The 14,716-nt window shown below is 65.8% G+C and overlaps 10 protein-coding genes across 10 annotated transcripts; 5 read left to right on the top strand and 5 right to left on the bottom strand.

The window, feature by feature from the left end:
- Positions 1-31: 31 nt before the first annotated feature.
- On the bottom strand, positions 32-496 carry MICPUCDRAFT_15141 (uncharacterized protein; the record flags this gene model as incomplete). The annotated part of the gene is made up of 1 exon (XM_003056797.1): positions 32-496. One exon carries the CDS (start codon positions 494-496, stop codon positions 32-34), a length of 465 nt encoding a protein of 154 aa, XP_003056843.1.
- Positions 497-1,190: 694 nt separating this feature from the next.
- Positions 1,191-2,477, top strand: MICPUCDRAFT_4063 (uncharacterized protein; the record flags this gene model as incomplete). The annotated part of the gene is made up of 2 exons (XM_003057254.2): positions 1,191-1,592; positions 1,680-2,477. Coding segments are annotated over 2 exons (1,200 nt in total), but the record flags the coding sequence as incomplete, so codon positions are not given.
- A 171-nt stretch (positions 2,478-2,648) lies between these two features.
- MICPUCDRAFT_38763 (uncharacterized protein) lies at positions 2,649-3,917 on the top strand (the record flags this gene model as incomplete). The annotated part of the gene is made up of 2 exons (XM_003057253.1): positions 2,649-3,112; positions 3,233-3,917. The coding sequence occupies 2 exons, from the start codon at positions 2,649-2,651 to the stop codon at positions 3,915-3,917; spliced, it is 1,149 nt and encodes a 382-aa protein (XP_003057299.1).
- A 135-nt stretch (positions 3,918-4,052) lies between these two features.
- MICPUCDRAFT_62300 (uncharacterized protein) lies at positions 4,053-5,717 on the bottom strand (the record flags this gene model as incomplete). The annotated part of the gene is made up of 1 exon (XM_003056796.1): positions 4,053-5,717. The coding sequence occupies one exon, from the start codon at positions 5,715-5,717 to the stop codon at positions 4,053-4,055; it is 1,665 nt and encodes a 554-aa protein (XP_003056842.1).
- Positions 5,718-6,715: 998 nt separating this feature from the next.
- PSBR (photosystem II PsbR protein, chloroplast precursor) lies at positions 6,716-7,827 on the top strand. The gene is made up of 3 exons (XM_003057252.1): positions 6,716-6,876; positions 7,152-7,225; positions 7,405-7,827. Exons 1-3 carry the CDS (start codon positions 6,757-6,759, stop codon positions 7,607-7,609), a joined length of 399 nt encoding a protein of 132 aa, XP_003057298.1. The 5' UTR covers positions 6,716-6,756; the 3' UTR covers positions 7,610-7,827.
- A 142-nt stretch (positions 7,828-7,969) lies between these two features.
- On the bottom strand, positions 7,970-10,534 carry MICPUCDRAFT_38761 (bromodomain-containing protein; the record flags this gene model as incomplete). The annotated part of the gene is made up of 1 exon (XM_003056795.1): positions 7,970-10,534. One exon carries the CDS (start codon positions 10,532-10,534, stop codon positions 7,970-7,972), a length of 2,565 nt encoding a protein of 854 aa, XP_003056841.1.
- Positions 10,535-11,278: 744 nt separating this feature from the next.
- Positions 11,279-12,030, bottom strand: MICPUCDRAFT_62293 (uncharacterized protein). Its single transcript, XM_003056794.1, has one exon. It carries the CDS (start codon positions 11,978-11,980, stop codon positions 11,366-11,368), a length of 615 nt encoding a protein of 204 aa, XP_003056840.1. The 5' UTR covers positions 11,981-12,030; the 3' UTR covers positions 11,279-11,365.
- Positions 12,031-12,246: 216 nt separating this feature from the next.
- On the top strand, positions 12,247-12,835 carry MICPUCDRAFT_25708 (uncharacterized protein; the record flags this gene model as incomplete). Its single annotated transcript, XM_003057251.1, has 2 exons — positions 12,247-12,552; positions 12,586-12,835. Coding segments are annotated over exons 1-2 (540 nt in total), but the record flags the coding sequence as incomplete, so codon positions are not given.
- A 273-nt stretch (positions 12,836-13,108) lies between these two features.
- On the top strand, positions 13,109-13,789 carry MICPUCDRAFT_56301 (uncharacterized protein; the record flags this gene model as incomplete). The annotated part of the gene is made up of 1 exon (XM_003057250.1): positions 13,109-13,789. The coding sequence occupies one exon, from the start codon at positions 13,109-13,111 to the stop codon at positions 13,787-13,789; it is 681 nt and encodes a 226-aa protein (XP_003057296.1).
- Positions 13,790-13,918: 129 nt separating this feature from the next.
- On the bottom strand, positions 13,919-14,386 carry MICPUCDRAFT_11393 (uncharacterized protein; the record flags this gene model as incomplete). The annotated part of the gene is made up of 2 exons (XM_003056793.1): positions 13,919-14,142; positions 14,185-14,386. Coding segments are annotated over 2 exons (426 nt in total), but the record flags the coding sequence as incomplete, so codon positions are not given.
- Positions 14,387-14,716: the final 330 nt, after the last annotated feature.

Here is a 14,716-nt window from a genome sequence, read left to right as displayed (position 1 = left end):
CGCGATGTGGATGTGTGCATCATACATCACGTTACGCGTTCTCGTTGCCCGGGTAGAACGCCTCCCACCAGCCCGGCGCGTACTTGGCGTACGGCGCGGTCCACTTCGACGTGTCCGGCGCCGGGAACGCATCCGCGGCGATCGGCGACTTCATCGCGAGGCACTCCTCCGCGGTCCCCTCCACGCATCCCTTGTACACGCGATCCAAGCGGAGCTTCACGAAGTTGTTCCACACCTCGTCCGTGGTGACGACCGCGACGCAAGGCTGGCGCACCTTCTTCGCGACGTCCGGCATCGCGTCCAGGAACGCCGGGTTCGGGACGACCCAGAAGTCCTGATCTTTGTTCGTCTCGCGGTAGAATCGGCGGCGTTCGCGGAGGACCTCGGGGAAGTGCTCGTTGTTCTCGTCGTTCAGCATGAAGTCCGCGTTCGCGAGGCAGAAGTAGTACTTCTGGGACGCGGTCGAGGACGCGGCGTTCTCGGTCGCGGCCTCCATCGTCGCGGACGTCTTCACGCGCGATCGGAAGGGAACGACGGAAGCCCTTTGCTTCGTGGACGCGACCTTGCCCTTCGCCGAGGACGCGGTGACTTTCGCGGTCGCGGACGACGCGGTCATGACGAAAGCGGACATGATTCACGCGACGATGTGAGGTGATGCGTCGCTTGCGCGCTCGCAGTGGCGGACGACGGCGGCGTCGCGGTGACACATCATCCCTCGCTTAGCCAGAAAACGCGATTGGCCAATCACAGCGCGTCTCTGAGAGATCGCTCGTCGCGCTACCCTCGAATCTGTATGCGAGTCAGTGTGAAAATGTACTACGTACGGAGATCTGCTTTTTTCGACTGGCGAAACGAGCGGCGACGACGGTTGGTGGTGACGTCGTCGAGCTCCGACATCCGGCCTGGCACTGACCGAACGCGCGCTGTCGTCGCGCCCCGTCGTCATGCTCACCTCCACGGCCGCGCCGTCCGCGCGAGCGACGCCGCGTCTGAATGCCGGGCGTCGAACGGCGACGCGCGCGAGCGCGAGCGCGACGCGCGTCGTCGCGCGCGCGACCGCGTCCGCGCGCGCCAGCGCGAAGAGTGGGCACGCGCGGCTGGTGCCTCATCGATCTTCCGCGTCCGTCGGCCGCGCATCGGCGGCGGCTCCCTCGCGCCGCTCTTCGACGATCGCGAGCGCGTCCACGCCCACCGCGGAGACGGTCGTGCGAGGGATGTACGACGCGATCAACCGCAGAGACGTCGCCGCGGCGCTCGAGTTCGTGGACGACGACATCTTGTACGAAGACTTCAACTTCCCGACGCCGTTCAAGGGGAAAGCCGCGGTGAAGAAGCTCTTCGAAGAGAGCTGCGACGGGATCCCGGACGACATGCTGTTCATAATCGACGAGTGCACGGACGGCGGAGGGAAGTCCGTCGGGATGACGTGGTACGTCGAGCTCGAGGGCGAGCCGTTCCCGAACGCGCGCGGCGCCAGCCTGTACCGAATCTCGGAGACGACAGGCAAGCTCGCGTACGCGCGAGACGTCGTGGAGTCGCCGCTGAAGCTCGGGGACGTGTCGTTCTCGATCATCCGGCTCGTCGCGCCGCTCGTGAAGGAACAGCTGAAGAAGGAGAAAGAGAAGAGAGCCGCGGGGGGTGGGGGTGGCGACGCGACCGCGGCCACCGCGGCGGCGGAGAGCGCCGCCGCCGACGCAGCCGCCGCCGCCGCAACGACGACGGAGGCGAACATCCCCGTCGCGGCGACCCTCGCGGCGATGGGCGCGGCGTACTGGTTCGTCCTCCTCCTATCGCCTCCCGGGTGGCAAGGCCTCCCGGGCGAGCCCGCGTGGGCGGTCGCGCCGGAGACGTTAAACGAGGTCATCGCCGAGTCCACGGATTTCTTCTTCGTCTTGCCGCTGCTGAACAAGTTCGGCGTCGACCTCCTCGGCGCCGCGCCGCAGGTGCACCCGGTGACCCTCGGGGTGTTTAATTTCGCGGAGGCGTTTATTTTCATGCTTCTCCCCCCGCTTCTGATGGATCGAAAAGGCCGCGACATCGACACGACGAAAGTGTGGGGCGGCGCGATGTTCCTCACGAACGCGTTGATGCTTCCGTTCATGGCGCAGCGGTTCGCCACGCCGGCGCCCGCGGCGTGGGAGCGGACGAAATTGACGACGACAGACGGGCCGGTGGAAGTCACGAAAGCGGAGAAAGGGTTGTTGTCTAAAGCGTTCGGCGCGAGCGGGCTGCTCGTCGGGGTCTTGTCCGTGTGGTGGGCGCTGTGCGCGGACCCGGAGGTGGGCGGCGACCTCGCGCAGAGAGCGGCGTTTCTCGGCGAGCTCATGACGTCGGACCGGGTGTCGTTGGCGTTCGTCGTGGACATCGCGTTCTTCTCGGTGTGGCAGGCGTTTCTCATCGGGGAGTTGGATAAGGACGCGCCCGCGGCGTGTAAGTTTGTGCCGTTCTGGGGTCTCGCCGCGTGGTTGCTGTTGTGAGCGCGCGAGCAGAGGCGTGGAGCGTGAGAAGTGTAGCGAAATCAAGACGACGAAAAAGTTTAAGAAGGTTTCCTCGCGCGGCGCACTCCTCCGCGCGCCCCTCTCGCCGCCGCCCTCGCGCCCCCGCCCTTCCGTCCTTCCTCCCCCCGCCCCCGCCCTCGTATCGTGGACATGGACGCGAACACGCAGAGCTTCGAGGAAGTCGCGTGCAGCCTCGAGCCGCTCACGCAAGGCACGGACGCCGCGTTCCACGAGCACGGCGGTCCGTCGTCGTTCGAGCACCTCGCGGAGCTGGAGATAGACCCGTTCGGGGAGCCGCCCGAGGAGATCCTCCGCCAGATCCGCGCGCAGATGGATCGCGCGCCGTCAGTCGCGATGACGTCGCCCCCGCGAGCGCTCGAGTCGACGCCGCACAAGGTGCTCATCGCCGCGCACGTGGGGTCGGACGTGCACCGCGCGTCGCCCGCGAACGCGGGGGAACGCGAGCGCCGCGCGGCGAACGCGTTCACGTCGACGCCGCGCAGCCCGTGCACGCCCGCGACGATCGCGCGCGCGAGCTCGCAGCCGCCGGCGGATATCACTCCGCGCGGCGCTGAGGCTGCGGAGGTCATGGGCGCGATGCGGCACAACCCTCGGTGCGCGCGCGCCTCGACGCACAGCTGTGTCCCTTTTTACCCCTCTCGGACAGGAGTCCGCGCGTCGTGCAGTGGCTCTCGGTCGCGGCTCTCGGCTCACCTTCACCCGCTCCTTCGCAGGCCCATGCGCTCGACGAGGATGCGCCCGCCCGCCGCGACCGCCTCGACGGCGACGGACGAGAACGAGGCCCCGTCGCCGCGCGCGGTCCCGAAGCGCGGACCCGACGCGGCGCCGCCGCCGTCGACGCGTCCCGCTTCGAACGTTCCAGACGTTATTCGGGGACCGCGAACGAAAACGAAACGCACGGCGCTCGCGACGGTGAAACGCGAGGGGGACAACGACGCGGTGAAAAAGTCGCCCATCGCCGTCCCGACCGTGCCGCCGAAGAAGCGCGCGCAGATGACGAAGACGACGAAGACGACCACGCCGCCGCCGGCGACGAAAGCGGTTGCGGCTCCGAAGAAACCGGTTGCGGCTCCGAAGAAACCGGTTGCGGCTCCGAAGAAACCGGTTGCTGCTCCGAAGAAACCGGCGGCTCCGTCGTCCGAGAAGAAGAAGCAGTACTCCAACGCGGTCAGCGACGCGGAGCTCGAACGCTTGAAGACCGAGAACCCGGTGAAGTACAACCGCATCATGGCCAACCGAAAGTCCGCGGCGGCCCACAAGGAGAGGATGAAGAGAGCCCTGGAGGACACGACGAAGGCGTACGACGATCTCAATGCGAAGTACGAGAAAGCCATCGCGGAGCTGACACGCCTGAAAGAGGAGGCTGTGCGCGCGAGCAAGAAGCAGAAGACGCGCTGAGGGGAGGGGGAGATGAATGCCGTATTACGTGAATGATATTAAACGACGAAGAGACCGCCGCGGGCGAAGATTGATTGCAACTGTAATTTTACACCACCGAACTGAGCGACCTCACCGAGCGCGTTGTCGATCCGCTCACAGCTCCGAGGCGTCCTTCTTCGTCTTTTTCTTCTTTTTCTTCTTCTTCGCCTTCTTCTCTGCCTTCCGCTTCGCCTCCTCCTCCGCTTCTTTCGCGGCCGCGGCCTCCTCCTCGATCTCTTTCTCGATCTTCGCCTGGAGCTCTTCTTTGCTCATACCGGCTTCGCCTTCGACTTCCTCGTTCATGATGTCTGCGAGGTCGAACTCCTCTTCGACGATCACCTCCTCGATCACCTCCGGTTCTTCGCCGCCGGGGACGAGCTTCGGGATCTCCTGGATCATCTGCGTGCGCTGCTTCGAGTTCAGAACGTCCTGGAGAAACTCCGCGACGCCGTCCGCGTTGAACGTCTTCCGGTACGTCGCGAAACGGTTCTTCCGCATGCTCACGACTGTCACGGTCGGGACGTCGGACGCGGTCACCTCGAACGCGCTCGCGAACGACCGCTGCGCGGCCGGATCGACGTACACAAACTTGAACGGCTTCTCGACCATGTTTCTCGACACCGCGGCGATCACGGCCTCGTCCGTGTCTTTCTTCACGCCCTCTTCTTGGCTCACGAACGCGACGATGCACAACCCGCTCGCGCCGCACTTTTCGTCCAGCTCCTCCGGGGAGCCGACGAGCTCGACCGGCTCCGCGGTCTTCTTCGCCGCGCGCTCCTGACCGATGTCCTTCCCTAAGATCTGAATCTGCACCTGCTGAAGCCAGTGGTGCATCTCGACGTAACGCAGCACCGGAGACGGGTACGCCGCCGCGCTGTACTGCACGTCTTGTGTCGGCGTCTCGCCGTCTTTCATCGGGATGTACATCAGACGCATCGCGGGGACGGCGTCGACCTGGAACCGCGCCTTGCTCGCGGCGTCGCTCGCAGGGATCGAGGCGAACATGAAGTCCTCTTGGAAGTTCGCCGCGAGGGCGACGAACTCCCGCGGGGGTTCGCTCCCGGCGTGGAACAGCACGAGCTTCGGCTTCATGAGGTTTTGCTGCAGGAACGAGTCGACGAGCATCGCTTTCAGCGGCATGACAAAGTCCGGGACGGACTCGAACAGCCAGTTCCCGAGCGCGCTCTCCGTGATCTCGCCCTGGTACGTGTCCGGGTCGGAGTCTTCCTTCTCCGCGCCGTGCGGGAAGACGACGACGTCGAGGCACTTCCCGTCCTCGTCCTCATCCTCGGCGGCGGCAGCGGCTTTCACCGCCTCCGCGACTGCCGGGGCGTACCGCTCCGCGAGGTCAAACGCCGCCGGGTCCGACGCGTTCACCTCCCCGATCGTGACCTGGCCGTACATCTTCGTCACCGCCTTCGCGACCGCCCTCGATTCGTTCACGCACCGTGGGACGTTCAGGCGCGTGAACACGACCGCGGTCACGGGCTCGTGCTTCAGGACTTCCTTCTCGAAATCAGCGGGGGCGATCGCCCCGAACAGAGACTCGGTCTCCCTCTTCCGCTTCGCTTCCTCCCTCTTCTTCTTCGCGGCGGCGTCGTCGTCGTCGCCGCCGCCGCCACCGCTCGTTTTCCTGCTCCCCGCGCGCGGATCCCGCTCCTCCGGGGCGTCGTCCTCGGGAACGGCCGCCGCGTGCGTCTCGAGAAATTCGGCGATCTCCGTCGCTTTCATCTCGCCGTCGTGTCTGACGATCGCGTCTTCCCCCGGTTTCGAGATCATCAACACCGGCGCGTCCTCGGGGTCGACACCTAACCCCGCGACGACCTCCGATCCCGCGTGCGCTTCCGTGAACACGACCCTGCGCTTGAACTTCAGCGCGAGCGAGCGGTACAAAGTCGACGTGACGTCCTTCGTGGACGCGAGCGTCGCGATCGGGAGCGGCGGGGACGCGTCGTTCGCGTTCGCTTCCTTCACTCGCGCGAGATCGTCCGACGTCTCCACGCGCGCGATCGTTTCCTCCGCGGGAGGGAGCAGCGACGCGGCGAACTCCGCGACGCGCTTGTGCGAGGAAGTGGAGTTCTTATACGTCTCGTGCTGCTTCGACGCTTCGTTCTTTTTGTACGGATTGATCGTCTTGTGCGCGGGGAATCCCAACACCGCGGGCACGGAGACGATGCCGACGCCCCGCGCGATCGCCATCGTCGCCTCCGAGACGTGCACGTGCCCGAACTTCACGATGCCGTCCATGCTTTTCGCCGCTTTCGTGAACGTCGGCGCCATCTGCGCGCACGGCGCGCATCCGTCCGCGTGAAACGCGACGACCCAGACGTCTCTCCCGTTCTCCATCACGAGATCGGCGAAGTTCTCGTCCGTGAGCTCGACGACGGGGCCGTCCTCGGCGTACGGCGACTGCGCGTTCGCGCAGACGGCGAACGCGGAGAGGAGGACGAGAAGCAGCGTCGCGAGGAGACGCGTCGTCGTCATGTCGCCGTCGTCTCTCGTCTACCGCGGCCGGTGCAATCTAGAAATGACGTCGTCGGACCAGTAGAAACGCGGAGAAGGCTGAAAGCGAACAAATCGCGTAAGAACTTGGGCCTGCCCCCCGCGCCTGGCACAGGTTACAAGACTGCTCGCCATACGAAAACCGCATCTCGCTCCGCGATGAAATTTTTTACCTCAACGTCAGCCAATCAAGACGAAGCAATCTGCTTGGCGTGCCAGCGGCGACGACCGAGCGAGCGAACAGGACTCCGGAGCCGGACTCCGCGGCATTCCAGCACCCGTCGTCTCACGCGCGCACCTAAACACCTCACACAAAATGGCTGCTATCATGGCTTCCTCTTCCGCCTTCGCCGGCGTGAAGGTCCAGGCTCGCGTCGCCGCGAAGAACACGCGCGCGAAGACCGTCATCATGGCGAACTCTTCCGGCCCCAAGCGCGTGCGTGCCTCGCCCGCGACCCGCCTCGCGGCGCCTGCGCGACGCGAAAACGACGCGTACGAACGCGGTCGCGATTCCATCGTGGTGCTCACGATCGAATCGCGCCGCGCGGTCGCGCGTTCGCCGCGCGTCGCGTCGCGTCCCGTCGCGTTTTCGACGCGCGCTCACGCGCGAATCTCGGGTTTTTCGCGATCGTATCCAACTCTCATTTCACATCGCGACCGACGAACGACGACGACTGACGCGCCTCCGTCCTTCCTCTGAACGATTCACAGGGCACGAAGGCCAAGGGTGGCCAGGCTGGCGTCGGCTACAAGGGTTCCACCGAGGGCGGCTCCGCCCCGAAGACGTGCGTCGCGCTTCCCGTCGATATCGATCCCGCGCTTTTTTCCACCTGGACGGACGACGATCTACCACCACGAACGCTCGACCCGTTTCCGATCTGACTCGGAGCCTTCGATCGACGCGCGCCCCCGCACATCGCGCTGACGCCCTCCCCCCCACCCCGATCGCGTAATCATCTCACAGCCGCTCCGGCAAGGCCGGGTACGTCTACAAGCTCGGCCTCCGCAACGGCAAGGCGAACGTCGACGAGTACTCCCCCATCTACACGCCGGAAGAGTTCAAGACGGACGGCGACAAGTACGAGGGCGACCTCAAGCTCGCCGCCGCCGCGGTCGTCGGTGTCGTCGGGACTGGTGCGCTCGCTATCCTCCTCACCTCCGCGCTTTAAGCGGTTCGGTGAACGAAGAGAGTGGTGGACGCGTCCGTTCGCACGTCGTGCTATTAGCTATAGTTGTTGAGAGAGTCTCGATGCGGACGACCGTCGAGTTGAAATATACGATTCGATGATTCATAATACCGAACACCCCGAAACGTGCGTGAACGGACGAAACGAACGATATGACGTGATGTGCGTGTCATTAACTTGGGCTCCCAAGCCTTGCTTCTAAGTGTTGTTTGTTGTTTTTTTTCGCCGGCCCGCGTGTTCTGTTCCGCGCGCGCCGACTCGTAATAATTCCGATCCTTCCATTCGTCGTCGCCGCGCCGACCGTTCTCTTCCCCGTCGAGTTCAATTCGACGCGCGATTCGATTACTGCGCGTCGAACTCCTTCATCACCTCCCGCTGCGCTTCTATGTCCACGGTCTGGTCCATCCCGTCGAGTTCCTCGCGCGCCTTCTTCCTCGCCTCCTCGAGTGCGCGCTTCTTCTCCGCTTCGGCTTCCTCCTCGGCGCGCTTCGCCGCCGCCTCCGCTTCGACGGCGGCTCGGCGCTTCCGTTCCTCCTCTTCTTTCGCAGCCTCCTCCTTCGCGACCGCGGCAGCTTTCTCTCTCTCCTCTTCCGCTTCTCTCTCCTTCTCGCGGTCGGATTTCTGCTGCGCCATCGCTTCGAAGTCGGACCAGAGCGAGTCCGGGATGGCCTCCTTCTCGCCCGCGGCGGCGGTTTCGCCGTTCGTCGCGCCCGCCGCCGGCGCCGCGTCTCCGGGCTTGTCCGCGAGGTTGTTCCACCCAGCTTGGTTCTGGATGATGACCTCCTGCTTGCTCTGGTTCTGTTTCAGCGCGAGGCCCTCGTCGACCGGACGCGAGCTCGACACCTCCACCGCGGAGGCGCCGCCGGCCGGGGCGGGCGCCGGGGCGACCCCCGCGCCAGCGGCGGCCGCCGCCGTGCCGTCTTTCGGGTTCGATCCGCCGCCCTCCGCGGAGTCGAGGCTGTCGCTGTCCGAGGAGGACGACCCGCTGTCGCTGCTGCTGCTCGACGTCGCGTCCGAGTCGCTCGCGCGTTTATCGGGCGCGGGCGCGGCGGCGGGCTCGGAGGGCGCGGCGGGCGCGGCGGGCGCGCCGACGCCGACGCCGAGGCTCGCCTCCACCTCCATCAGCTCCCGCTGTGCCTCCTCCTCCGCGCGCTGGGCTTCGAGGAGAATCTCCGCCTGCGTCGGCTTCTTCTTCTTCGGCTTGATGCACGAGCGCGCGAACCGGTCGAGCTTCCACAGCGTCACGGAGTCGAGCTCCTCGATATTTATCTCGATGAGGTCGCCCTCCGCGTTGCCAAGCTCCTTCTGACGCTCGACGACGATCTGCACGACCTTCGCTTGCTTGTCCTCGGGGAGCTCGCCGAGAAGCTCGGTGAGCTCCTGTTTCTCCGCGTACGTCATGTCGCGCGTGGGGAGCGGTTCAGACGCCGGAGCGCGCGCGGGGGCTCGAGATCCGCCTCCGCCGCCTCCGCCGCCGCCGCGCGACCGCGACGCGCCGCCGCCTCCGCCCCGCGAGCCTCCGCGGTTGCGCGGCGCGGGAATGTACACGTCGTCCGGCTCCTCCTCGTCCATGAAATACTCGTCGTCTTCGAGGTCCGCCGCGGGTCTCTTGCGCTTCGCGCCGCCGCCGCCGCCGCCGCCGCCGCTGGGCGGGGTCATCCTGGTCCCCTCGGAATGCGCGCGTTTGAACTCCTCTAGCTGTCGCTGCACCTCCGCGAGCTGGCGGTTAATCTCGGACACTTGCTTGGACTCCTCGAGAACCTCCTCCTCGACGGGATCGTCCGGTTCCGCCGCGATGATCGCCTCCTCGGAGGCGCGGTATTCGTCCTCATCCGCAGCCTTCGCTTCAAGTTCCGCGGCGGCCCAGTGCTTCTCGAAATCCGCTCTGACGCTCTCGCCCATCGTGCCGACGACCGAGTCCGCTTTATTGTACAGCCTGCAGTTGTCCAGCGTCAACGTGACGTCGCGGTAGAATTCCATCGGGTGGTCGTATGCCGTCCCCGCTGCCTTCGAGTCGAGCCTCTGTTTCACCGTCCCAAAGTCCATCGGGTTCTTGATGATGTCGAAGTAGTCCGGGAGTCCCATCTTCATCGGGTCCACGGGCATGGCGAAGATCCTCGCGTCCTTGTTCTTTCGCGTCAGCGTGAGCACCTCGCGGCATTTTCTGATGAGAGCCACCCTGCGATCCTTGCGATCGACCATCAGCTCATCGCGCTTCATGTCCCTCATCGTGATGATCTTCCCGTCCTTGCCCTTCTTCGGCACCTTCTTCGTCTTTTTCCCCTCAAACTTGCTCGCTTTCTCCACCGCCTTTTCGGACGCCTTTTCGCCGACGATGAAATCTTGACCGTGCGCCTGCGAGGGCTTCGCCGCGCGTTTCCTTCCCTCCTCCCTCGCCTTCTTCTCCTCCGCTTTCTTCTTCGCCTCCTCCTCAGCCTCGTCCAAGGTCTTGTGCGCGTCCTGAATCGCACTGATCTGCTTCAGTAAGATCTCGCGCTGCATCCTCTTGAACTCCTTCTTTTTCGCCTTGGCCTCCTCGGGGGTGAGGCCGGTGAGATCCGGCATCTGCGGAATCACCGGCCCCTGCACCACCGGCGGCGTGTACACTTCCGCCGGCCAGTACTCCTCCTCCTGGTAAACCTTCTTCGGCGCGGCTTTCTTCTTGGCGGGGGCCTTCGCCTTCGGCGGCGGCATCGCCCTCGCCGTCACCTTCGGCCGGCGCTTGCGCTCTTCGTACGCCTCGACGAACACCGCGTACTCGCCGACGGGGACGTACGAGTGCCCTTTCGGCGGCCGCGCGGCCATGTTCGGCGTGAGAAGGAGCTCGCCCTTCTCGAGGTTGGATTGAATGATCTTCGTGGACGGCCAAACGTCCGCGTCCGCGGCGGTCATCTCGACGTCCGTCATGCCGAGCGTCTGTCGCGCGCGATGATGGATCGATCGATGGAGGCGGGTCGCGGTGAGCGACGCGTAGAGATTTACGCGACGCGATCGTATCGATCGCGATCGGCGTGAGGACACTCGCGAGGCGAATTCGCGTGTATACGCGCGCGCGAGGCGATCGCGAGGAACGCGAGGGGGTGAGCGCTCGCGAGCGCGCGCGCGCGAGGCGTTCGCGTCGCCGCGTCGAGGACAATTGGAAGAATTCCGAAGAGATCTGAGGATCGCGATTCCGACCTCGACGCACCTGCGCGAGCGACTCCGGAAGCTCCGACTGGTTCGTGTGATCGACGAGCGCGGACGCGCTGGGGGCGACCGCGGCTGGGTTCGCGCCCGTGAGCGGGAGGAAGCGACGAGCCGGTCGGGCTGTCTCGCGATCTACGAGTAATTCCCGATCGCCGCCGGCTGCGACGTCGAAGAGAGCACGAACGCCACTAATTTTCCCCCGGGGCGGGAAAACGAACGCCGCCACGGCGCAAACAGTCAGAAACGTACGCGCGAGCGTACAACTACTCGTCCGCGGCCGCAACGGTTCGATGAAGTCGCGCGGTTGGTAATGAGATTTCGGGAACGTTGAAACCGCGTTTCATGCCGTTCGCTTTGAAATTGACACCTGGCGAGTTCGATCACGCGAAACGTTTCAACGAACGCTCTCGCGCGGCGGCGTTCGTCGAGCGCGGGAGACGAGACGCGCGCGCGAGGCCGCGAGCGGGACGACGCGAGGCGACGCGTCCTCTTCACAACTCCACTAGCCCTACGCGCGACGCTCCCCCCGGCGAAATAACCGACCGCGTCGCGTCACTTCTCCTTCTTCGACTCGTCCTCGTCCCCCGCCGCCGCCGGCGCGGCGTCGTCCGCTTCCTTCCCCCCACTCCGCCGCTCGCCGCGCATCGCCGCTAACACGCCCTCGCCGCGAGTCGCGACGAGACCCATGACATAGTACTTCGCGAACCGCCCTGCGAACGCGGCGCTGAGTATCGAGAACGACGACATCCCCGACAGCATCCCCATCAACACGAGCGGATGCAACGGCAGCGGCGCCGCCAACGCCGCGACGCCGCCCCATCCCGACCTCGCGATCACGCCCTCCATGTATCCCCAGTGCGTGGACGCGAACAGCGACGGGTACGACGCGCGTATCGCGTCCATGCCGCGCTGCTTCACGATGACGATGAAGATCCCGAACCCCAACGCGACGCCGAGCGCATTCGCGAGCGCGACGTGCGCGAAACGGCCTTTGCCGCGCGCGACGCACGCGCTGATGAAGAGCGCCGTGACCGCGCCGGAGAGGAAGATGGCGAAGCACGACGCGGCGCTGAGCGCGATGATGACTAACGGGAACCACGGCTTCGCGACTTGGTCCCCGAGCCGGACGAAGACGCCGCGCGTGGGCGGGATCGACGGGGGCGCCATCGCGAGTGCGACGAAACGATTACAAATTGAGGTTTCTAGATCTGTGGGTTCATCAGTTCGCCGCGCGCCCGATGTGCCGCGCCGTCGCCGCGAGCCTCATCTCCCGCCTCACGATCGCGTGCGTCCGCACGAACTGCAGCAGCCGCAGCCTCCGCAGCACACCCTCGCGCGCTCCTCTCGTCGCTCGCGCGTCAGCCTTCGCGCGCGTCGGCCGCCGCCCCGCACCCACGTGGAACGTCGTCGCCCGCGCCTCCGCGTTCGCGACGTCGTCCACCGCGGAGATGGACTTCCTCAGCGAATCCGACTTCGACGCGATGCGAGAGGCGATGACGCTGTACGACGAGCAGCGGGACACGGTCATCAAGCGCAGCCGCGACATCACGAAAGCCGCGAAGGTGGCCATCTACTGCCTCCACCGCGGAGAGATGGACAAAGCTCGCGCGCAGATCGAACTCTCCGCGTCCATCGCGGACGAGCTCCGCCCGATCGTGGACGCGAACGCCGGTCTCCGCGGCGGGTCCTACAGCGGCGGCCTGGAGGAGTACGCGGAGGCGGTCGTGTTCGAGCACTTCGTTCGCACGGGGACGATCGCGACGAGCGTGGATCTCCCGCGGTGCGACCGCGACGAATACCTCGGCGGCATCCTCGACTTCACCGGCGAGCTGAACCGGTATTGCATCTCGAAGGCGACCGTCAGGGACGTCGCGGAAGTGCGCAAGTGCCGCGACGTCGTCGACGCGCTCATGGGGATATTCCTCAAGTTTGACTTCCGGAACGGCGCGCTTCGCAAAAAGTACGACGCGTTGAAATACACGCTGAAGAAGATGGAAAACACTTTGTACGAGCTGTCCCTGAGCGACGCGGCGAAGCGCGCGAGGGAGGACGACGACGTGGAGGGGGACGGGAAGCGCGCGAAGGGTGACGGGGAGGACGAGTGAGTGATGATAGAAGATAGACGGAGTGCGTTTCGTTACCGTACGCGTCGCGTCTGACGTTCGCGACGCGTTCGCCGGCTCTTTTCAGGCCCCGGTCAGGTGCCGACCTCTCTCCTTCAGTGAGTGCTCGCTGCTCAGCTGCAGCGAGAAGCGCCCCCCTTCCGCGCGAGTCCTCACTCCGACGGTCGCCGCGATGGCGACGGTCGCGCTCGCGCGAGGAGCGAACGTCTCCGCGCTCGCGCCGTCGTCGTGTTCTCGACGACGATGTCGACGTCGCGTCGACGCGCGATGGACGACGCCCGGACGCGCGACGGTCGCCTCGTCGGCGAGCGCGGACGACCGCGCGGGCGAGTCGAGCGGCGAGATTCGACCCAAGCGAGCGACGGGCGGGCGCGTCGGCCGCGCCGCGTCGACGCCCGGCGGCGGCGCCGCGGGCACCTCCCCCGCGCGCCGCGTCGTGCGCCGTAAACCGACCGTGGACCGCGGGAAGGCGCGCACGGACGAGGAGAAGGCCGCGGCGATGAGGGAGCTCAAGGCGAAAGCCATCGCGCCTCGCATCGACGCCCTCGTCGCCGTCGTGGTCGACGCGTGCGGTCGGGACGAGTACAAGCGAGCGAACGTCGCGTACGCGGAGCTGAAGAACGACTGCGCGGACGGTTCCATCCCCGCGGAGGTGTTCACCGCGATGCTCGAGCTGTGCGCGCGGCTGAGGATGCCGTCTAGCGCGGAGGGAATATTCGTGGACTCCGTCGCCGCCGGACACGCGCCCACGGAGACGATATGCTGGAAGCTCGTGGAGATTTTCGAGCAGGCGGGGGAGAAGACGAGAGCAGAGAAGGTGCTCGCGTACATGGAGACTCGAGGGATGAGCTGAGAACGCGGGGGACCGTGAGGACGTTGCGGGAAGAGTCTAAATTAGAATTGAAACGCCGACGGGAGGGTTACAGTAACATTACACTCACGATTCGCTCGCGGGTTAAAGCTTTCGCTCCTCGAACCGCTTCGGGTCTTGGTCGTACAGCCTGCGCTGGTGCGCGTTGCTGAGCGTCTCGTAAGCCACGGCGACCCGACGAAACGTCTTCTCCGCGACCGATTTCTGCTTCTCGTCGCACTGCTGCCACTTATCAGGGTGCCACTGCGCGGCGGCTTTCCGGTACCCGCGTCGAATCGATTTCGCGCTCGCGTCTTGCGTCACGCCGAGAAGCTCGTAAAACTCCGACGTCTTGACTTTACCCCCAGTCCCGACCTCATCGCGTCCGCTGCCGCCACCGCCGATCGCCATCTTCGCGGCTTTCTGCACGAGCTTCGCGATCCCGGGCGCGTCCGGGTCCGCGCGTTGCGCCGAGCGATAGTCGTTGAAATGCCTCTCGTACTCCCCGCGATCGCGCTGCACGGTCGCTCGTAACATGTACGCCGCCGCGTCGTTCGGGTCGATCGCGACGCACTCGTTCAGGTCCCTCAGCGCGTCGTCGCCGTGCGCGCCGTCCAGCGCGTCGCCGCGGTCGATCACGCACGCGGCGCGTCGGCGAAGGACGTCCGCGCGGAGGTGGTTCGGGTACGGATCGACCGCGCGCGTTTTCGCATCTCCAGCCCCGGCGGCGCCCGGCGCGAACGCGGACGCGGCGCCCCACACCCGCCTCAGCTCCGACACGTCCAGCGCGGCGGTGAACGCCCTGTGCGCGACGTCGTGTTGTCCGTCCTCCGCCTCCGCGGCGCCGCGGTCGACGAGCTCTTTTAGTTTCGTGAGCCTCGACCCTAAGCTCACGAGTTTCCCGGGCGACGACGCGTTCGCGTTCTTCGT

This window comes from Micromonas pusilla (assembly GCF_000151265.4).
Source record: "Micromonas pusilla CCMP1545 genomic scaffold MICPUCscaffold_3, whole genome shotgun sequence".
Taxonomy (NCBI): Eukaryota; Viridiplantae; Chlorophyta; class Mamiellophyceae; order Mamiellales; family Mamiellaceae; genus Micromonas; species Micromonas pusilla.
Note: the sequence above shows the minus strand (reverse complement) of the source record. Positions and strands in the feature narration are given on the sequence as shown.

Bases quoted from the DNA above. Each gene is read 5' to 3' on its own strand.
- PSBR (XM_003057252.1), top strand. From the start codon at position 6,757: ATGGCTGCTATCATGGCTTCCTCTTCCGCCTTCGCCGGCGTGAAGGTC. The intron at 6,877-7,151 runs GTGCGTGCCTCG...AACGATTCACAG, and splicing joins ACTCTTCCGGCCCCAAGCGC to GGCACGAAGGCCAAGGGTGG. The intron at 7,226-7,404 runs GTGCGTCGCGCT...ATCATCTCACAG, and splicing joins GGCGGCTCCGCCCCGAAGAC to CCGCTCCGGCAAGGCCGGGT.
- MICPUCDRAFT_62293 (XM_003056794.1), bottom strand. From the start codon at position 11,980: ATGGCGCCCCCGTCGATCCCGCCCACGCGCGGCGTCTTCGTCCGGCTC.